Raw genomic sequence first — 22,631 nt, 5'->3', positions numbered from 1 at the left:
TAAATATTTTTATTTTAATCTGCTTCAGTCCTTTCAAAACGTGATATTTAATCAACGGGTTCCACTATTTACATACATTTCCATACATTTTCAATGGGAATGAGTTGTTCTGTGTTGAGAGCATTACTGCGTTAGGACCTAGTAATACTATTTGCTATGGAGTTTCACCACTTAATAAAGACATTTTAAACGGCATTGTAAGGTTACCACCTTATAAATACCTCACTTCGTAACATAAAATGAAAGACAAACGACTGTGGTTCTTTTATTTTGAAAGCATTCACCGGAAAAACACCATTCAACAGATCCAGCTTGACGGCGCGGTTTTCCCAAATATCCATCCACGTTTCCGCTACATTCCCACCCCGCCCATCAGTTGGACTGTGGGCAGTTTTTGGGAATCACCTTTCCGTAACCCCCCCCCCCCCCCCACCCGACCCCCCCCAGCTGCCACCCGATGGAGGTCAACCACGCCACCACGCAGAGTGGCTGTAGCGATCGGGACAGGCCCGCTCATCCCGGGGTTTTCCCGACCCGCGACGCCGGAAAGAGCGACCCCGAGCCGGCGGAACGCAGCGTGGACTTCCCGGTGTCTGTGGTTCTCCCCGCCGGCGGCACCGGAGAGAGAACGGGACTGCAGACACCCAAACAGTTCTGCTCGTTTCTGGGTCGGCCGCTCATAAGCTACACTATCCAGGCTTTCGAGAGGTGGGAGAACTATGAAAGATACCATGAGACTAAAATGCCATGAACCGTTATTGTGTGCAACGTGTACAGGTGACTCCCAGGTGAGACGCTTCACTTCCACTAATGTCCAGTTATCAATTGAAATTACAGTGTACATTACAGAAAAGAGTTTGGCAACTGTCTTAATGATCTTTTTCAGTCATCTATCATGGAAAATACACCCGATGGTTCGTACTTCTCAATTGAAAGAGCTTAAAATGTATTTATTTGTAATACTTTTTTTCAAATGAAACAGTCTCAAAACACCTGTTCACCGCTAGCTGTGCACCAGCAGATGCTGCTAAAGAATGTGATCCTTTCCTCCACCACTGGGGGGGGGGAGGGGGGATAGACAGACAGACCTCAGGGTGGAGAAGGTGGATGTTTACACTGTGTGGTGATCACCGCCTGACCCTCATTACAACAACACAATAACAACCGGTGTTTATAATCGGACGTGTGTCCTCTCGGGCCTTGTTCTCGTGTGTTTACAGTAACATCCTGGGAGCGCAGGGTGGGGCGCAGAAGCTGCCTGTGTGGCCCCCGGTGATAACACGGAGGGTCGAAGGTCGTCCGCGTCGGTCATGAACTTGAACTTAAGTGTTTTCAGTCCGATCCACAATCCGACTGTGGTCGATCGGGATGCTCGTTCCCGGAAACGTCTTCCAGATGCGTTTTCATTTTGGCGGGACTTAGTTTTGCACAATATTATATCCCGATGCCGAAAATATTCGCAGATTATAATTGGATAATTTGTTAAACGGCTGGCGAAATCACAACCCCGTTTTTTTTCTGTCAACTTGCCTGACCTAGAATAAACGTTTCCTATTTCTACATCTGTTGTTTCCCCCCCACTCGCAGGGTGTCGTGGATCCAGAGCATCGTGGTCGTCGTAGCCCAAGAAAACACGGACCTGATGGCGGACATCGTCCGGCGCTTCCGGCACAGGAAGGTCCGAGCGGTGCCGGGCGGCTCGACTCGTCACAGGTCGATACGTAACGGGATCCTGGCTTTAGGGGAGGAGGAGGAGGAAGGGGGGCAGAGGCCGGCGGCGGGAAGGCCGCCGACGGTCGTCCTCATCCACGACGCCGTGCGGCCTTTTGTGGACGAGGACTTCCTGTACAAGATCGCCACGGCCGCCAAGGAGCACGGGGTCAGTGTGACGGAGGCTGTTGTTCCCCGAAAAAAAAAAAAAAAACGCATGAATGTTTCTGTGAAATCCCTCCCAACTGCTGCTGTTTCTCACGTGTATCACGTAATTCCCCCGAATGGGACGATTGGCTTCAGTTGTTTCCTAGCGGACCGGATCCGTTCAGAGCCGCAGCCATCTGTGACCCGTTCTTGGTTCACACTCCAAAAAAACCCCCCTTACCATCAGAAGACTTTGTGTCTGGAGGATGGCGGAGGCCGGAGGAGCTGTAGTTCGCCCCCCCGCCCCCCCCCCCCCCCCCACAGAGAAGTAAAGTGGAAACACTCTGTCACAGGAATGGAACCTTTCACCTGGCGCATGGGGGGGGGGGAGGGTTGCGACCGAGCTCTGCCGACAGGACGGCGCTCTGTGAAATAAAGCCTCACAGCGGGCGGTCACCCCGCCGGGGGAGCCCGACTCCCTCCGGGGGGGGGGGATGGTTCTTTTCAGACGCACGTGTTTGCTTGGCTACGATTTTTCCCTCTCGCACGCGCCGACGAAGCTGTGGTCAAACCATAATCTCAGAAATGGTGATTTTTTTTTTTTGGAGGGGGGGGGGGGATTTGCAAGAAGCACAAGCGGTGCGTGCTGCAGCTGCATGGCTGAGATTTATGCTCCTTTGTAATGTGGCCGCGGTCGGGGGGGGGGGGGGGAGGGGGGGAAACGTTCTCTCTTTGAAATGCTCAGTTGTGGCCACACGCATATCGAGCTCATTTGAGAAGGAAAACATGAACTGAAAGTCCAATTTCTTTTTTTCTTTTTTTTTTCAGCTTCCCACAGCATTTTTTGATGTGTGTTTCATGATTATGTCTTATTACACGGGGATGAAAGTTGTTACCAGAGGCTTGGCCTTCCGCACAAAACATTTTGTTTATTTTAATCCAGGATGAAAATGTATGAAGCGTTTCTCCTCGCTCAGCCAATCCGAGCGATCGGTTTGGTCCGATTTCATCGGTTTGAATAATTTCCAGCACGGAGCTCCTCTGGAGGCGTAGCGTCTCCCTTGCACTGTGATCGCGATGAATGCTCACAACTTCTTTCTTTTTTTTTTTCCCACCCAGGCGGCAGGGGCCATCCGACCTCTCGTTTCCACGGTGATAGCCACCACGCCGGAGGGACACCTGGACCACTCTCTGGAGCGGGGCAGGTACCGAGCCAGCGAGATGCCTCAGGGATTCACATATGATGTCATCTACCGAGCCTATCAGCGGGTACGCAGCTTCTTTTTTTTTTTCTACTTCCTTCAGGCGCTATAAGAGGGCGTTGCTTGATGACAACAAGCGTCACCAAAGAAAGCGCGTGACGATAAACACAACAAACACAAGGGTCGTCACGGCTACGGCTTCCCACAATTAAAGGAGGATGAGTCCAATCAAATCAATTGACTCCACCTGGGAGCCGTCACAGCGTTCAGATCAACAGCTGCAGCCCGGAGTGAAAGGTTTTAAACTGTAGAGCGAAACAGAAAACCCAATGAATTCAGGTGAAGAATAACCTTGTGCGTGGCTCTGTTTTTTTAATCATTCTGTACAATGTTAAGGTTCATATTTTATTACATGTCACACTGTCTAGTCCTAACATCCGGGTCAAAGGTCAGCCAGACCGACACACAGGGCGACAACTGGAAAGTATAAAATAACAGTCAGCAGACGCGGAGCGGAGCGCGTGGCGTTGACTCGGAAGGCAACAACGTTGTCCCCCCGTTTTTCACGAGATGAGATCACACTTGCGCTGCGTCGTCGAAGCCACCGGAGGTCTCTGGGGGAAAAGAGAGAGTTGTTTTGGGGGGGGGTCGCTGGGGGGGGGGGGGTGTAGGTGTTGAGAGCGTGTTCCCCGTCTCGCCACCTATTCAAACTTTCAAAGGATGAGGGAAAGTGTCAGGTTAGGACTGTGGGACATTAGCGCGTTCATAGCTTGACGTCCATTGAGAGTAGAAGAAGACAATATGGTGGTGGGGGGCGGGGGGGGGGGGGGCGACACTGTATCCCCTCCCCAGTGAAAACTTTTGTACCTGGAGAAAATGCTCAAGGTTCAATTACAACCTGAGGAACGTGTTGCTGCTCAAACTTCTCTCCTCAGTTTCAGGGTCCATGGAATGAAAGACCCCCCCCCAAACCCCCTCTCTGTTATAGTGGTATAGAATATTACCCGGGTTTAATCTCAGGTAACATGGATTTGCCTTTGTAGTATTTGACTGTGTGTTTTAAACCAAACAAGCTCATGAGCCTCAAAGTACAAATATAAAATGCTCACGTATGGAAACTAAGCTTTTAGTGCATTTAGCAGATGAATTCTTAAAAAGTTTTTCTAATTAAACATATAAAATCTTTATTAGGTGATCAGTCAATCTAATTTCACTTCCCTTTGTGTGTTTTCAAGTAACCAGTAACACATTTCTTTTCTAAGCTCACACCAACAGAACATTTGCATTTGTGGGATTTTGCGTCCAGTGAACTTTACAAGAACCAAATGTTCTCACCTACTATTGAGCCGGGGAGCTTTGACTTGAACAAAACAGAGTGCTGGAACAAGAAATGTCACATCTCTGCCACTTGAAAGGGGAACGTTTTAGAAAGCACCATGATGTATGTAAGTTCCTTTTGGGCGACACTGTTAAAGCGAGCGTCGAAAGATTCACGACTGAACTAAACACCGCCGCCTTCCTCTGAGACAAAAACCTATTTTCCATTTTTATTTTTGGCATATCATGCAAACAAACATCTGTGGAGACTCAATAGTTATACACAAGGAAGCACATCTCGTGTGCACCACGGCGATGAAAGAAAAAAACCCAGAGAGGTCGGAGTGTTGCTCCAGAGAAAAGAGTTTCTTCCAAAGTGTCACTTTTGTGAACCTCCCCTTTTTCTTCTTCTTCTGGTGGTTGCATTTCTCAGGACCAAGAGAAGTGGCTTCTCACACGAGTGGGGATTCGAGGAGAACGTCTCCCTTTTCTATTCAAGTCGATCAGTCAAAGGCCCTTTGATTTAGCTCCAATCACCTCGCACGCTTGTAGTCGTGGCGATAAATCGGCTCATATTTGTCTCCTGACGTTTTTTTTAGGGCCGGGACTCGATTAAAAATATTAATCTAATTAATTAGAGGCTTTGTAATTAATTAATCGAAATTAATCGCATATATTATACATACAAATATTTGACCTGAGAACAGTGAGAAGTAATTTTTTTTTTCACATGGATTTTTATTTTTGTTCAACCAATTCCAGCAAACAAGTGTAGAAATAGCATATTTAGAAATATAGTACTTTCAGAAATTCAGGTAGCCTATAGGTAAGTAGACCTCCTGTAAACTATGTTTTTTTAAGTAGACCAATACTTTCAAGTACTTTCAGAACATTGGTTATTTTGTCAGACGTGGACTTAGTTACCCTGGTCCTTAAACCAGTCATCTGGTGCAGTGTGGGTCCTTGTAACGTCCACGCTAGCTGCTAATTGTTTTGCGTTGAGGTGATACTTGAGGCTCGATGTGAATTCCTTGTTGCACAGCTTGCACACAACCACGCTCTTATCGACGCTTCCATCCGTGTGTTTATTATAATAAGATTTCCCATTCACGGGGCCACCCGACACGGTCTCGTCAGCTTCTTCGTTCATGTTCACTGTGGTTTGTTGTTGTCTGAAGTCATGAACGCTAGTTGGTGCTCCAGTATAATCGGTCCCCCCGAAACTCATCCAGTGAGAAACGTTCCGCGGTGCCAAAAATAAGTGTAAAAATGCGTAAAAAATGTTTAATGTGTTTTTTGTTGTTGTTTTTTTAAAATTAATTAATCGTAATTAACGCGCTAAAGTCCCGGCCCTAGTTGTTTTAAATGGATCTTTTCAAAAAGGGGCATCCAGTCCACTGGGTGCCCGCCCCCCCCCCCCCCCCGACCCCGCGGGTTTGGAAACCCGTCGTTTCTTTATTATTATTATTATTATTATTTTTTTCTTAACAGATTGTTTTTCTGCGTCTCTGCAGTGCAGCCAGTCAGACTTTGACTTTGGCACCGAGTGTCTCCATCTGGCTCTGCAGTACTGCGGCACCAAGGCCAAGCTCGTCCAGGGGCCGCCCACGCTGTGGAAGGTGAGCTCGCCAGGGGCCTGGGTGTAGGAGGGGGGGGGTCGTTGGTGACATTTCGGCTGGCGCGGCAGTGTGCCCGCTGCTGATTTATCATACGGGGCACAGCGCTTGGTTAATTGACAGTGAGGGGCTGCTGGCAGAAGGGGAAGCACTTAGCTATCAAATGAGTTTAAATGTGTTGAAGTGGATCCCTCGGTCGGATCATGGAGCGTTCTGGCGTAAAAAGACACGTTGCCCGAATCCTAACCCTATTTTTCTTGTTAGACTCTGTGTTATCTGAACTGTAAGTTCTTCTGCCTTCACTTCAGTGTAATGTTGCATCACGTTGTCGGTGCTTCTGAAAACATTTGAGGACATTTTAAAAAACATTGAAAGACTCAAACAATTCCCCAGTTCCTCTGGAAACTCTATTCTGTATTCAACCTTATAGCGACGGAAGTCTGGCCCTCTGAATGAGGTTTTTCAAAGTCATTCGTTTCATTTTTTTCGGAGGCAAACAGAAGAAAAGATTGATTTTTTTTTTGTCCTATTCATCATCTGGTCACAGCTACAATTCATTTAGAGCCACTTTACAGTTTGAACCCAGAGAAACATCTCAAGATCCTGGAACATAAAATCAACACACTCTGCATTGTCGTAACACTTTAAAAGATGAGCAGATGAACTGCTCCTCAAATCTCTCATTTTGTCCTCCAGGTGACCTACAAACGTGATTTAGCTGCTGCAGAGTCCATCATCAAAGGTCAGTTCCCTTCTTTGTACATTTCTCATCATCATCATCGTCATCATCATCGTCATGTCCTGTGACGTTTATAGTGCACCTTTTTCATCTTCTTGTGTCCTACGCCAAGCTGATGAGTCCCCGTAGACGTGTACACATGAACGGTAGATGACCACAAATGAACACAATGACCCCCAAAAAACGGCCCATCGGCGCACAGAGAGGGATGCGTTCCTCGTGGCGTCGTGCTTCAACTACAAACTCGTGTTCCCAGCTTTTGTTCTGTTTCTGACCTCAAACCACAGGAGGAGAAGTGGGAGGAGCTCCTTCTGGCGCCCCTTGTTTCTCGACTGTACAGCATGAAACCCGAAAATATAACATCTTCAGAACCAAAGAGTAACAACTGTCATGGAACACGTCAGAATTGTAGAATTACGATGGATCTTTATAAGGCAGACGTAATCCCAGAGGTGCATTCCTGCTTGAAACAGCTTAAATCAATTAACTTTCTGATTCTGGGTCACTTTTTGGATAAATTCAGCAACTGATGGCAACGCGTTTTAGTTCCCATATTAAACCACAGCTCTGATTGACTGGCCTTCTCAATGGGCCGTCTCAATAGATCCGAGAAACGAACCGAAATGAGACACGGAGTGAAGAAAAAAAAAAAGTGTCAACGCACTGGTGTTATTTCTCGTGACACTTAACCTCCACAGAGCGCTGCAGCAATAACTCCCAAAACCCACTTCCACTTCCTTCGTCTCAAAGTAATATATTATTATAATATTTTTTTTTAAATGTAGATTTCAACCACATAAAAGGCTTCTAAAGACCCGCCTCGTGGATTCTGAAGCTCTTTGCGTGTCTCGGCGAAGGCGGTTGTTAAACAAGTGGCCAAATAAGACGCCATCAAACGGACCACCGGTTGCCGCGGTGACGTGGCCGCGGCGTAGCGGGTTCCTAGCCCAGCGTTCGCGAGCAGAACACGTGATTACCATGGAAACCGTCCATTTTCTGCACTAATCCCAGATCCAATGTAACGAGGAGGATGACGGAATTCTCCTTCTCTGTCTGTCTGTCTGTCTGTCTGTCTGTCTGTCTGTCTGTCTGTCTGTCTGTCTGTCTGTCTGTCTGTCTGTCTGTCTGTCTGTCTGTCTGTCTGTCTGTCTGTCTGTCTGTCTGTCTGTCTGTCTGTGTCTGTCTGTCTGTCTGTCTGTCTGTCTCTCGTGTCCCTCTCTTGCAGACGCTCTGTCGCGGTCGGCCTGCGTTGTCACGGGCGGATCCGCACGCGGCGCCGCGCTGGCCGACGCCCTCCGGGAGGCCGTCCGGGCCCTCGGCACGGTGAGGAGCCTTCTTCCTCACACTTGTTTTTTTTTTTTAAAGTGCTGCTTTTCGAAAGATCGACTTTCATTGTCTCCGACCCCCGTCCCACCGTCCCCGTCACTCAGCGTGAGCTCCGGGTGGGTGGCCATCCACCCTCTGCGACTCTCCCTCCTCTCCCTCCTCCCTCCTTGTTTTCACCCTCCTCTCCCAACTCCCCCCCCCCCCCCCCCCCGCCCCAGATGGCCGCCATGTTTCCTCTGCCGTCGGCGTCTGCCTGATTAATTGAGTGTTTAGCGAGGAGTTCTTGCCTCCTCCTCTTCCTCCGTCTTGACGGGTGGCTGTGACCTCTGGTCCCATATTTTAGGAATGTCTGGAGCTTTTTTTTTTCTTTTTCTTTTTTTTAATTTAGCCCAAACGTCTCCCTGGGTTTGAGGATGGACCGGTGTGATTCTCATCCAACATCACTCTGCGCTCACTGCGAACGTGAGAAGAATTAACAAGTTCACAGAAATAATCTATAGGATGAAATGATGACGAAATGATTGCAGAGACATTTATGGAAAACTGCAACTGTTTTCTGGGTGAAAACATCTGTAAGGCTGTAATTATGGTTTATTTGTTGTTACAGAACATCTGTTTCATATCTAAAAAAAGAAACAAAATCCTGCAAAAAAGTGTGGATCCAGAGGACAAAAAAAAAGCTTTAATGATAATAGTAATGGATGGAAAAAGGTGTTAATTGTATTCTTATTGTGGCCATCCCTCTGTGTGCTTATATTTCACACAGCAGACAAATCACCCACACAGGGCTCCGTGAATAGAAACGCGTTTTCCCGATCCTCCTGATATCGCTCTAAATTCCCCGTGTGGAGGTGTTGACAGTGGTGGGGGGGGGAGTGGGGGGGTCAGAGCATGCTGCATTACACATTACAGGTTACTCGCGCAACACGTTTCATGTTCCAGCGTGATCCAAACGGCCCGTTGAGGGGGAGGTGAATACGGAGTGAAATGATCGCAAGACGACGTCCCAGGGACAAGCACATCTGGACTATTTACAGCAAGGAGGGAAACAGTAACTATTGAATGCTTGAAACTGGTTCCTCCATGTTATCCACCTACCTTCTTTCCTTTGAGTCATCAGGTGTTCTGTTCTTCATCGTCTGTGAGTTCGGATCAAAGGCCGAAGCCGGACAAACAGACGTTTTATGTTTTAAGTGCATCAACAAGGGAAAAAGAATTTCATAAATAATGTAAACAGTGATCAAACCACCTCATTTGTATTCTCCCCCCCCCCCCCCCCCCCCCCTTCGCCTTCACAAACCCTTTTATCGTGATTTATGATAATATTCTCGTATCAAGCCCAGATCAAACACCAACCTCAGACTCATGTTTTAACTTAGTGGCGTTTTTCAATGATTAACTTCCTCCTGGAAGAAGATCAGTCACTGAGATGGAGAGGAAGGAATGTTTGGGGGGCAGAAGAGCGCTTTTCTTTGGTCAGTAAGGAGTGGTTGAGAGCCATTGAATATATATTTTAAATAAATAAATCGGATGTCACACATTTCCACATTCCTAAATGGCCCTGGATAAAAATATCGTTCATTACATCGTCGCGCTAACGTGCTACATGATGAGCATCGTGGGTGCGTTTTTTGGAAAGTTTTAGAACCTGGCCAAAACCAACCCGGCTACCCGACTATTGGTAACCATGGCGATCACAATGGCGTTTAGCAACGGAACGCACATTTCCCACAGGCGTTGACGGAGACCAATGCTGGGCCTGGGTTTGTCCTGCTGCTAAAAAGAATCCGTATATAAAAACAAAGTGTATTTTAATGTAACGTTTAAGATGAATCTCTCTCTCTCTTTCCTCTCCGAGTGCTTTTGGCCGTCGTGGCTCTTCTCGGCTCTTCGGGGCGCGCCGAAATTAAAATAAACATTGCTATTCTGGGATTTCATGCCCAACCTGGTTTAGATCATTTTCCATTTATTTCTTTTTTTTCTTTTTTTTTTTTACATCCACAATCCCCACCTGCAAAGCCACGGGCTGTTATCTTCCACAACCAATTAACCCTCCGACTTCTAGTGTTTCCCGTGACCTTTCCACGCGTCTTACCGATTTGTCCACAACGACAACGACAAAGACGTTAAGCGGACGCGGTGGGCCCATCCGGGTGGCCTCCTGGGGAGAGGCGGGACGCCAATGTCGGAGGCCCGGGGGGGGGGGGCGGTTCTGTTCCCCTGATCTCTTGCATTTTGTTCCAATAAGCTTCTGATTGCAGTCGATGGGATTTTGGCCCCTCGGGTTGCGTTTCGCCTTAACTGTGTTTTGGATTCATATCAGTTTATAATAATAATACATCCGTCATGGCGGGGGGAAGCAGTGGGTTTGGCTTTCTCACGAAATGATTGACAACGTGGCAAAAAAAAAAAAAAAAAAAAGCCCCAGAAGCCCCGTGACCCAGTCGATCTGTCAGCGCGGCCTCTGGCTTTAAGTGTCATCACTCGGCATTCTTTAACAGGCAGAATGACGAGAGCGTGTATGTGTGTGTGTATATATATATCTTTTTTTTTTTATCTCCATCTCACAGGAGCTGGATGCCGTCCCAGATCTGACGGGGGAAAACGCCAGCTATCCGTTAAAGGAGTGGAACTTCATCCAGGTTTCTGTGAGTTCCCATTTCAAGCTCAGCTTTTCATCAGTGCTGGCTCAAGGGAGAGAGTCCGTACTCCCTGAGCACCTTCTAGCAGCACTGTACTTTTAAGAGGGGGGAAAAAATAGCCCCTAAAGCTCTGATCCAGGTTTTTGTGGATTTGCTCGGGCCTCCAGGTGGATCGTGGCGGCCCGGCTGAGGTGGGAGCGACGCTGGCGGCTCTGCGGGGGGCGAACCGCGCTCCTCTCCACCCGCTGGTGGTCGTGTGGGTGAGTTCACACGGAAGCAAAGAAGGTCATTTTTTCCACACGAGACCACGTCGGCTGCATTATTTCTCTTGTGCATCGGGGGTTCTGCCCCTCGGTGAGTGGACCACGAAGAGCAACTAGGTCCCTTTGCACTGGACTGAAACGTGTCTTAATGTCTTTTCCCACACTTTGAGTGAACTTTGAGTGAACTTTTCTATGAATACGAACATCTGCCCGCAGGACGGATTGAGTTTCTTCGAGGTAAACGCACGACGCAGAGAGCCCATCCTTATCTTTTTTTCTGATCAAATCTCATCCATGAAACTTTGTAATATTTTTCAAAAAGGGCCTCCAAACCCCCCGTGTCGTCCTCGCCCTGTCGTTTTCAACGAGGCGCAGAAGCATTGAGGTGAAATGAGGGGGGGGGGGAAATGAACCTGCAGAGGGCCACAAACAAGTCTGTGACTGCAAACGTCACACAGCATTACTTCACTGAACACCCCCACGGTTATTTGTTGTGGCAATAAAGATTGAAACACACGGACAAAACCCATACCTAAGATGTATTTCTAGGGGATTAACACCTGCGATCTGGGTTCTCCCTTCAAATAAAAGCCGAGTTTGAAGAGTCACAAACGAACTTTACTCACACAAGAAACCTCTTCTTTTCTTTGATTGTTGAACAATGGTCATGGTAAAAGTGCAAAAGGTCAACTCCACCACCTCCATGGATGGCTTTTGTTGTTGTTGTTGTTGTTTAGGTCCTTTGGAGCGATTCGGGCGAGCAGCTCGGCGGGACGGCGGCGGAGACGGCGGCCGTCGTCGCGGACCTGTCCTCGGACGCTAAACTCCGAAATATTCTCCTCTACGGCATCCAGCTGCATCAGTCAGAGGTGAGCCCTCCCCCCCCCCCCCCCCCCACACTGCCCCCTCCCATGTCTCTTCTCTTCCTTCCTGTAGTCGACCCGGAGTCGCTGCGCCAAACAAAACAGGCCGGTAAGCGTCTTTCAAGCGTCTCGTTCCATTGACCTGCCTTCGTGCCTCGGGGCGACGTTGACGTCTTTCATCCCGTGTGTGTGAGAGTGTGTGTGTGTGTGGATGTGTGTGTGTGTGACCCGTGGTTTTAAGCCGCCTTAAGAAAAGAAAATCACACGCAGGACGCCCGGAATGAATGCGTTGCTGCCCGTGTGATGGAGGCAGGATATCAACTTTTCACCTCGCGCCTGCCGCTGTTTTGTCGCGTAGCGTTGATCCAACACAACGCCAGAGGGATGGAAAGGATACGGCGGCGCTTCGGGGGTTCGAAGAAGCTCCACCCACCCCACCCCACGTGAATTGTCACGGTCGAACCTGGGGAGTTCTGCAGCGTGGGGAGCCGACGCGGACCTTAAAAACCTGCATTCTCTCTATCGACCAGCAGGGCGGCGACTCATCCGGTTGCAAAAAAAACACAAGCCAGTTTGTGTAGGCGTCAAAATGAGAAAATGACTCCGCCCGACCATTTGTCAACATGAGTTCACGTGTGTCAAATCTTTTTCTGCTGCTGTGGCCTCATCGGGAGGAGAGGCTTTGTGCTGCCGCCGGACCACATCTGGGGTCGGCACCGCGCGTCGGATGCCGGACGTCAGCGTGGCGAGATAGCGGGGGAAAGCGGAACACGGGCGCGGACGGATCACTGTTAGTTATTCGTTTATAATGAGGATAATTCTTCCCAGATGGCCAGATGGAAAAGATCTGAGCATTGATGGAGACAAAGTGAAACATGTTCAGGCAAATCTGGGTGGAGAAAGCATGAAATCCCACTGCGATGAGACAAAGGGGGCAGCAACGTAACGGAGGCGCGACGTCGTGGTCGTCGGGTTGGTCACACGGAGGCCGGGCCTGGATCTCATCTTCTGTTCCCTCAGAGGAAAGATAATATATATTCGGGTTTGGAGCGCTTCATTGGCTATAAAAAAACCTTGAGTTACGCTGCGGTTTTGAACAAGTGTCTTTCCGGTGACATTCGACAGGAGACTCGCAATCCGTGAACTTTCTATTTATATTGAGTTGTTGCCTCCAGTATATACTGTAGTTTAAAATAAGTGCTTTTCATTATTTCATCTCTGTGTGTGGCTTTAGCTCTGCCGAACATGAAAGCACCAAAAGCCAAAGTCAACACCATGTCCTGGTTTATCATGGACCAAAAATAGGACCGTTCCCCTAAATATGTCATCGGTCGTGAAGCGACGACTCTGCCTTTTCATGGTTTCATTGCTGTGTCGTTGTTCTCAAAGTGATGCAGGAGGTAACCAACAGATGAGGAATACTTGATATAATACTTGATACTTGATTGTGAAACGAATCATTTTGAAGAGATTAGGTTTGCTCATTAATGCTTGATACCGAGGGAGCAAGTCAGTTGTAGAAATTCGGATCTGGGTAAATATCATTTGAAATGTGTTCAGTTTTGTGCTGTTGTGTCTTATTATTTTAATAGTGTTTACTTTTCTGGATCAGAGTACCCTTTACCAAGGCCTTTTGCTGCCAGTGCACAATATTTTAATGTTACAATCAGAGCTGCGCTGGCAACTTAGTTGCAATTTAGTGCAACTAGACCAGACCTTTTTGTTTTAAAGTTTCTCTGAAGAACTTTTAAACTGGTTGCGACACGGTGTTGATTTAATACGGATGTAGACCGGCGGAGAGAATGTTGGCTCAATGCCGGTCGCCCACTTTGTTGAGTTCTAGCGAAAATCATGCAGGTCCACCAGGAACCGCAACCGGGCCGTTGTGGGCAGCCTCAGGTCCCGCTGGACCTGCTGTAAGGACCAGTCACAATAGCTTTAACTATTCCAATAAAAACAGCGCACGTCTTCCGTTTTCTTTCCTTTTTTTGAAAGGTTGTTCCTTCCTTTTTTAAATGATTTCATTATCTGGCTGTTGCCAGAAGAGAAGAACGCTCCTTTTAGAACACCCCCCCCCGCGTCCCTCGCCTCTCGTTGTGCGTCACCCTGAGGAGCTGCTGCTGCAAGCGCCCACCTCTCTGGAAAAGAACCGTCTGAATTTAAGCTCCGACAGCGAGACTGCATGAGCGCATGGAACAGCGTTCGTCCCAGAGTGGTTGGAGGGCGGGGGCGGGTGGGAGGGGGGGGGGGGGAAACCATCCACCTCATTAACCTTTCTTGATGTTTCATGATATTTTGGATGGAGCGGATTCTCTGAAACGAGGCCTGACTGCCGGGAAAGGAGCGAGACGCTGTGTGTGTGTGTGTGTGTGTGTGTGTGTGTGTGTGCGAGACCAAAGCACCTCTTATCGGAGCCTCTTTTTACGTTTTTCCGCCGTTTTTACCTCGGCGTAAAAAAAAAAGATTTCCACGAGCCAAACATCAGGTGCGCTGAAAACATCAGCCCTACAGCCGCGGGGGCGCCGGATCCTCGCGGGGGCCGACCCGGTGCCGTGGCAGCGCCGGCGGTGTAGGTGGCGTCATCGGATCCCTCCTCGCGCAGGGTCCCGGCGACTTGTCACGCGCTGAAAGGGCGGTTGTCAGGGTGATCTATGGGTGTTGTAATCCCCTCAGTGAGAGCCCTGATGTTTACCCAGCCCCATATTTCCTCCTCCTCCTCAAAGAGCCCGGACCGGGAATCCTAAACCCCGAGAAAAGATTAGCCGGGCCGGGGGAAGAAAAGCGATGGAGAGAAAGGAGAGGAGGAGGAGGGGGGGGAGGGGTGGTAGAGAAAAGGAGAGCGCTCTATAGGTCCATTCTCCTCTGCCTGTTTGGGTCTGGAGTCTGAAAGGCAGACGGGTGAAACCCAGCACCACCCCGCCGACGCTGTCGCGGAGACACTCGGTGGAGAGTTGCAACCCTCGCCGGGGTCGAGGGAGGTCATGGCGGGGGGGTGGGGGGGGGGAAGACGTCGGGAGAGAAGTCAGAACAGTCCGTCCTGACTTGGCTCATGATGGCACCACAGCAAAAGGTTAATCATGGATGTCCCAGACTTTATACAGTGGATTTTGAGATGCTTCCCTGTAAAAATGGCGCTAATCACCCATATATCAGCAGAAGGGGACAATGACGGCTCCTTCAACATTTCATAGGAACCCATGAAACTTTTGAGATTTTTCAGTTTGACCCCAAATTGTGGTCGCCTGACATCTTCATACAGACAGAAGCCTGGGGATCCCCCCGCAGCCCCCGCCCCCCCTCCTCTAGCGATGTACTTGTACAGTGTTAGGGTCACAGCCTGCCACATGTGCAGGGTCTCAAGCCGAGAGCGCTCCAGATGTGCGTCGGTCCCTGTGCAACTGGACCTGCCGGGCTTTGGCTCAAGGAATCGGGCGCTGTTTACTCAGCTTTGATATCTTAGGTTTAAAAAAAGGAAAAAAAGGAGGGGGGGGGGGGGGGGGTGACCGACCCGACGACGACTTTCAGAAATGCCCTTCCAGGAGACAACTGAGAGCTGCAGACGGACGCTTGGAGGCCTGATGAGAGCCAGCTCGTTTCTGACCACCCAACGCCAGTCCCCCGGGTTTTTCTCCCCCAGCTCCTTCAGGGTGGTGGTGCGTCGCAAAGGCTGAGCTCCGCCCCCCCCCCCCCCCCCCCACCCCCCCTCGGGGACTACGCCTCCATTCAACGGGCGCTCACCTTCCTGCTTCGCTGGCCGCTTTTGTCTGCAGGAACCTCTGGGTGTGGTTGGAAAACAGCTGGCGGATGAGCACACCGCCGGATTCAGAGCCGGGACAAACACCAGCAGATGGAAAACGCCGAATCATAAAAGAAAAAGAGACTTTTACTTAAAAAAAAAAACACTGAATCCAGCCAATAAAGAGAAAGTCTGACATTTGACTTGACTTTTAAATACGTCTGCAACGCCATCGCCGCTTGGAGCGTCCCGAAGTTAGGCGTGTTGTCTGACTCTGTGTGGGATGAGGATAATGTAAGAAATGTGGAATTAGCAGGAAATATAGCGCATGAACACAACGGTTTAAAATCGGGCCTTGAATGCCAAAAATCCAAATTTCCCGCTCTGTTGGAAACCCTCAACTGGAAGTGCATAGTTATAAATAACCGGATTTCAAGGTATCCTCCTGAATTGAGTCTCAAGGTCAACGGTTTTTTCCCGGCTCCCTTCGCGGGCCGGAAACCCTTCTGGTTCTCACGCTAACGTCGGTTCACGTCACGCGGCCCGGCTTCATCCCCCTTGATGTTTAGTCTGCGGTGCGCCGATATTTTGACAGCGGTTCAAAAACACAAGTGTCGCACCTATGTTTGTGCGAAAGCGCGATTGCAATCAGGTGCTTGTGTAAAAACGGACTTCCCTGGGCTCGGTGTGAGTGATACAGTGTGATGAGTAAATGAGGCATCAGCGGGGGGGGGGGGTGGGTCTGTTTCTCACCGCACGTGGGGGTCTGGTATGTCCCCCCCACCCGCTCGTAAATCCCACCCACGCCTCCACGCTTTCATGCCTCCCTCGCGCCCCAAAAGCGCCATTGTCCCGCTCGCTGTTTGGAGGCACGTCTCTCGGCGAGCGGAGTCCAAACAAAGTCGTCTCTCACCGGAGCGCCTTTTTAAAGAAACCCCCCCCCCCCCCCCGAAGAGCAGAAAGGAAGCCGTACATGGGACGTGACCGACGTCGGGCTGTGTTTGCCCAGCAGACGCCCCTAGACAGGATATTTTGGATACCGGCGTTGAAAGAGTTTCAGCAGTGTGCCGTGACGGGGGTTTCTTTAGCGGCCGTTGTTCCCCCCTTCAACGGGGGGGTCTTAAGAGCGACTTATCAATACAAACGTTAGCCGGGGGGGGGGGGAAAAGAAAGAGGAACGCCACAAAAGCAGGCCCGGGAGACGGACTTCATTCAGTGTTCCTCTTCTTGTGATCCCTCTCAGGGGAAGCGGGGCAGAATGGGAACGACACAGGACGTCCAGCCCGGTGGCCCCCGGAGGCCTTTTAGCAAATTCAATAAAAAAAACAAAAAAAAACGCCTTCCTCAGAATGGGTTCGAAACAACAACAAGGCTCACGTCGCTTTTATTTATCAAAGCTCCAAAGCTCAACTGTTAGTGGGAGCGTGATGAATGATGACGAAGGCTCAGAAGGTGAATAATAAAGCCCTCTCCGTGTACTTTAAGGTTCCTACTTAAGGGATGTTGATCACACTTTTTGTCAAAATAAGTTATTGTACTTGTTATATTTCACAAAGTTTTGCTGCTAAGACTCATCGACTTCTGCTTCATTCATCATATTGAGCTCTGGCTCGGTCGTTGCAAACTCACTTTTTAACCGTTTCCACGGTTTTCAAAGATGTCAAAGTGAATTTTTCAAAGTGATGCATAAAAAATAATAACGCTGACATGGAGTCGCTGCTTTGACGGTTCTCTCGAGGACCTTCAACGAGAAGCTGAACCTGTACGTGGACGTTGCCGTTTGCCTTTGTCCAAATGAGTCCCTGCAGAGTCCCCTGCAGCCCCCTGGGGGGGGGGCGTTGGATCGGCGGCCCCAATCGGACCCTTTTTTTGGGGACCGGCCAGTAATCGGACCTCGTTGCCCCCTTCACTCACCGCCGCCTCGCCCCGAGCAGCTGCCTGTCTTCAATGATGCACGGAGGGGAGGGCAGGGGGGGGGGGGACGGGACCCACTCGGGGGACGAGCTGTCAGGAGCCCCACGAAACTCGATCCGCCCTCAGACCTAAAGCGGCCCCCGGTGCGTTTCACAGCAGCATTGTGTCACTCGCCGGGGTCATCTTTTTTTGGGGGGGGGGGGGGGACTTCATCTGAAGGGCAGGAGTTGGATAAAAAAAAGCGTGAAAATGCTCTCTGGCCTTATTTCTAGCAATAATGCTTCCCTCAAGTGGACGCTGCGGCTCCCCTCGGGAGGGGGGGGGGGGGGTCTCAGGAGAGAGAGATGGAGACGGACAAATTGTCACCCTTAGAAGGCCTAATTGCCTCAGCAGGTCCTTCCTGTGCGGCGGACGGGGGGGGGGGGGGATTCGTATCTGCGGCATTGAAGAAGAGAGAGTTTGAGGGATTGCTTGTTGTGTGGTCCGCTGAAGCTTCCCCCCCCCCCCCCCCTTACTCACACACACACACACACTCTCTCCCCCCGCGCGCCAGGCGTTTCAAAGACCTGTCGCCTCACGGCTTGTCAAAATCCTCCCGTTTAGGCAGAAATAGAAAGCTAATGATTGAAGTTCCATTCCATAAAGCTGTGGTTTGGAACAAGGCGGCGGCGTGTGTTTGTACATTCGTACACGTGGAAGCCATTTGAGAGCGTTTTGGGCTTTTTAAAACGACTATTTGTTATTCATGTATTACAACCAGCCTGTCACTTAATTTCATAATATGACTGCTCCTTCGGGTCGGTGTTCTGGGAATTGAAATAAAAAAAAAGTCCCCCCCCACCCCCCCTCTCCAACCATGACTCGTGTCCGCTGGCATTGTGACACCAGCTCGCATATTGTTTGTGAAAAGTCTCTCTATTTTTATATAATCTGTGGAGAGAAACTCTATAAATGTCACACAGGCCACGAAGGGATTGGACGCGTGGGTAATCGAAGTAGCAGAGGCTCTGCTGTCAGTGGAAACAAAAAATAATATATATTTTTTTTAAAGAGTCGTGTTTCAGAATATATATATAAATGTGTCGCTTTCCCCTTGGACCGGTGAAGGTCCTTCCACTAATGTGAATAAACCATGAGGCCCTTGGCCGGGCTTCCCTTAAAGTGCTTTGTGGCAGTTATTCACTACGGAGTGGAAAGTTGGTTCCCCCTTACGTCTGATAATAGGGGAGGGAGGCTCGTAAAAAAGGAAGAAAAAAAAAAGAATGAAGTCAAATTCCCCCCTCTTCACTTCAGACCTCGGCCCTCGTCCCGCTCCATCGCCAAGGCAACAGCAACACCGCTGCTGGTGTTTGTTTCAGCTCCCCCCTGCGTCCACAAGAAGCTGAGAGGAGGGAGGGAGACGGGGGGGGGGGGCTGCGACCGTCTGCGAAGCCCCCCCACCCCACCCCACATCACTTTCCCAGTACGAAGTGTCTCTGGTATGCGGGCGTGCTGTTTCGGGGCGGGGGGCACCAGCTTTTTTTTCTAACGGTGCATGGCGATATGCGAACGTCTCTGAGGCCTCAGAGTCTGCTGCTGTTCAGTGATGATGCCCCCCCCCCCCCCCCCCACACACACACACACACACACACACACACACACCACATGCAAGGCCTGAGTGGCAGTTGGAACTGCTGAACGCTGTGCCGGGGGGTCAGTGAAGAGCTCCGCTCTTACTTGCGCCCCGCCGTGAAGGACCTGATTGAATAACGGCGTTTCATGAAGCGTGCTTCGTGTTTCGTGTCCGGGATGGAAACGATTCGGCCGGCTTTAGAACGTTTTGATTCTCCCTGGTGATCCCCGACGTGCTTTTCCTTTATTTCTCTCTTGTGCTCACTCCAGTGTTTTCTATTATTTATTTATTTTTCTTCCCTGCCTATAAGGAGAACAGACCCCCCCCCCCCCCACCACCAGCAGGGTCATTAGCGTGATTCTGTGACTCTCCCGTCGCGCTCGGCGATGCACTTGGGTGGCCATCGAGGGACGATCCCTTTTTTAAAAATGTATTTTCTTTTTTTTCTTTTTTTTTTTTAAACACGTGCAACGGCTCAAGTGCTCGCCGTGCGAAGACGTGATTTATTTTAGATAACAATCGGAGGAATGCGTTGGATGTGATTTTGCTTCATGGCGTAAACAAATGAAATAAGACGGCAATCAGGTCCCAGCGGGGCGCTTTGATTCGCCCGGTGACTGATGGCTGATGAAGCTCTGCGCCGCGTCGCCGTGGCGTCAGCGGCTGCTGACGGATGGACCGGATCGGCCTCATCGCCTCCTACTTCTGATCCCGCCAGAGGGGAAAAAAAACAATGAGTTGGGTACGTGCTGGAGAAAAAACACAGGAAAGCCTCTCTTGGTTTTCCTTTTTTTTTTTAATTCTTCAAAGATTAGATGTGAAAAGCTTATTAAGAAGAAGAGCTCGTGGAAGCTCACAGCGAATGCCTCTGGAGCTCAATCAAAGCGCTCATATTCCATCTTCCCCCCCCCCCCCCCGTTGATTAAAAGCAACGAGGAGCCGCTGATCTGTAACTCCAGGTCCCCGTTGGGTCGGTTCAGCGTGTGTGTGTGTGTGTGTGTGTGTGGAAAATCCACGTGTCATCCGACTCCCCTGCTCCGCTGGCTCTGATTTAGGGGGGGGGGGGGGAGGTTTAGGTCCCCCCCCCCCCAGCTCTCATCAGGCCCGATTCCACGCTCACCGCTCTCACACCTCGTCACCTCGGAGCCGTCCGGTGAAGTCGGGCTGGGAGGGGGGGGGGGGCGGCGAGGTGGAGAAAGGACAGAGAGGGAGGGAGGGAGCGCTTATTTCTTTTTTTTCTCCCCTCGGACTCGTGTAAATGCGTAAAACCTGCTGACACATAGTCGCGAGGCCCGAGGCGAAGAAGATGCGTTCACCAGGACCTCCCTGATCACAGATCAGAGCCAACGTGTGGAAGTCTGTGAGGAAAACTTGATTTGTTTCCTCAGTAAACGGGAGTCCGTGATCTTAATCTCGAGTTCAGAGTGTTCCTCAGTGCGGTGCGATGTTCATTTTGGTAAATGGTCCACTTTCCAGTCAAATTGACCACAAAGGAGAGTTAGACTGGGGCCCGCTCATTTTTTGGACTTGAAAAGTCAGCTTAAAAAGCCGAACCCGATTCAATTGCAACAAAAAAAAAACAATTATTCCAGAAATAGCATTTTGGCATAGTTGACGTTCGTGGGCCAGAAACGAGAAGCCTGCTTTTGTGTCTCTTTCTCCAAACGACTCATTGTTAAAAACATGAATTGTGACAGTAAACATGCCTCAGCTTTCATTGTAAACTGGATGATTTAGAGGTTTCATTAAGTTTGCCAGAAAAAGTATCCGGAATGTTCAAAACAAAAAAAAAAAGAATCCCTGATGATGGAAGTTTTGTGAATGCAGGACTGATGCAAAGACCTAAATGTTTCCTCCTCCTCTGTATCATTCAAACGTTCTCCCCTCCTTCACGCTGCAAAGCATTTTAAAGTGGACTGCGCCATGAGAACAAAGAAGGAAAAGGAGAAAGCGATGCAGAAGGGAGGAACCCGGGGGGGGGGGGGGGGGGGGGCAGCAAAGCAAAGCCACCACAACAGTGGAGATCTTCAGAGGGGGGAAAGGGGGAGAAGGTCCCTCTGTGCAGCGTCGTCGTTCTGTCCAGTATCGTACATCTCCGAGGAGGCCCTGTTGGCTTCAAAGGGCTCAAAATCAACACGCATTTGTGAAAAGAGAAAGTTAATTCTGTTCCCCCCCCCCCCCCTTTTAGTAAATTGTTTCCATCGGTTGATTTGAACATTAAAGAAATCCCTGGTTTCACAGTGGCATTACACGCAGTGAATCCAGTGTGTGAGCATCCACGTCCAGGAGGAGTCCAGGAGGGACGTTGTTACTCCTTCCTAACGGGCCTCCACCTTACTTCTGCATGGTCCTTACATGGGCCACCTAGAGAGAAGATAAACGTGAACAAATACGAGTGGGGGGGTCCCTCGTATTTGTTGTTGCACGTATTGAGTCTCTCTCTCTCTCTCTCTCAGGACACAGAGCGCTGGCAGAGGTCAGTATCAAAGGTCGCTGAGATGGCGTCGGTCCTGATCCGGGAGAGGAGCCCCGCCCTGGTGGGACAGCTTCTGCAGGCCTGAAGGGAAAGGCAAATATTTCGACATAAAAGATTTAAATACACCAATGTGCGTGTGTCTCGACTGCTTAACGTTAGGAAGATGCCTGTGTTTTTGTACTCCGTGTAAATGCTTATTTAAGGCAATAAAACGGCATGTGTTTTGCATTTTTGTGCCGTATTGTGTTTATTTATATTCAGATCCTAACATCGACTCTAGAACCAAAGGATAAAGTAAGCAGAGTCAGATGTGCAGAGACCTCCTGTCACATTTCCCCCCCCCCCCCCCCCCGACCCATCAAACGAGTACACGGGTCAATACGTGCTGTGCTTTTCAAAATAAACTTCCGTTTCCACAAGGAAAAACAGCCATTTGGTTTGGGTTAGTGGCGCCGAGGAGTCACGTGAGAAAGAGCTCCGTGACAAAATAGGCCCAACTTTTCTTCCCCTCTGGGTCACCTGATCGACGTCCTGTTTACACGCGGCGGAACAAAAAGTGCAATGTGGAGGAGGCCAAAGTTTACAGAAGGGGAGAATTGCTTTGACTAAATGCTCTCGAGTATCTGGGAATATCCAGAGCCAACGTTGTGCGATCACGGGGGGGTGGGGGGGAGGGGGGGGGGAGCTGGCCTCGGGCTTCGTGTACCTGTCGGAGGAACGGGTCAAAAACGGCGGCGCACATCAAAGACACCTTACGGGTGTTGATGCCGCAGCATTCCTGAGGAGGCCACGGAGGGGGGGCACGGGGGGGGGGGGGGGGGCGGCCCCGTCGCTTTGTGTACACCTCTCACACTTCCAGGGCATCTCCGCTTTCCTGCGTCCTCTACGTCCTCGGCTACTCGCTGGAATTCCCACTGTTGATTGAGTGTCGCCCCTCCGGGGGGTGGGGGGGGGTCTCCAGGTTCCTGTAATGAGCTCCTCACAACAATATCAGCTCATGTTTCTGTAGAGGGCGGGGGCCCTACGGAGGAGCAGCTGGCGGGAGGTGAATGCAAACATTTCAAGTCT

General features: G+C 50.0%; 1 protein-coding gene across 2 annotated transcripts; it reads left to right on the top strand.

The window, feature by feature from the left end:
- The first annotated feature begins 440 nt into the window (after positions 1–440).
- Positions 441–21,791, top strand: crppa (CDP-L-ribitol pyrophosphorylase A). 2 transcript variants are annotated; one of them, XM_037454785.2, is made up of 10 exons: positions 441–708; positions 1,588–1,879; positions 2,977–3,126; positions 5,891–5,995; positions 6,689–6,734; positions 7,957–8,054; positions 10,628–10,705; positions 10,867–10,959; positions 11,700–11,831; positions 21,544–21,791. In XM_037454785.2, exons 1-10 carry the CDS (start codon positions 458–460, stop codon positions 21,646–21,648), a joined length of 1,350 nt encoding a protein of 449 aa, XP_037310682.2. In that variant the 5' UTR covers positions 441–457; the 3' UTR covers positions 21,649–21,791. The 2 variants fall into 2 exon arrangements, with proteins under 2 accessions (XP_037310682.2, XP_037310683.2); XM_037454786.2 differs by having other exon boundaries at positions 655–788.
- The last annotated feature ends 840 nt before the right edge of the window (positions 21,792–22,631 follow it).

This window comes from Pungitius pungitius, chromosome 11, assembly GCF_949316345.1.
Source record: "Pungitius pungitius chromosome 11, fPunPun2.1, whole genome shotgun sequence".
NCBI classification, from domain to species: domain Eukaryota; kingdom Metazoa; phylum Chordata; class Actinopteri; order Perciformes; family Gasterosteidae; genus Pungitius; species Pungitius pungitius.
This window is presented reverse-complemented; position numbering and strand designations above follow the sequence as displayed.

Coding starts and splice junctions, on each gene's coding strand:
- crppa (XM_037454785.2), top strand. CDS start 458: ATGGAGGTCAACCACGCCACCACGCAGAGTGGCTGTAGCGATCGGGAC. Junction 709..1,587: donor ACTATCCAGGCTTTCGAGAG/GTGGGAGAACTA, acceptor CCCCACTCGCAG/GGTGTCGTGGATCCAGAGCA. Junction 10,706..10,866: donor GGAACTTCATCCAGGTTTCT/GTGAGTTCCCAT, acceptor TCGGGCCTCCAG/GTGGATCGTGGCGGCCCGGC.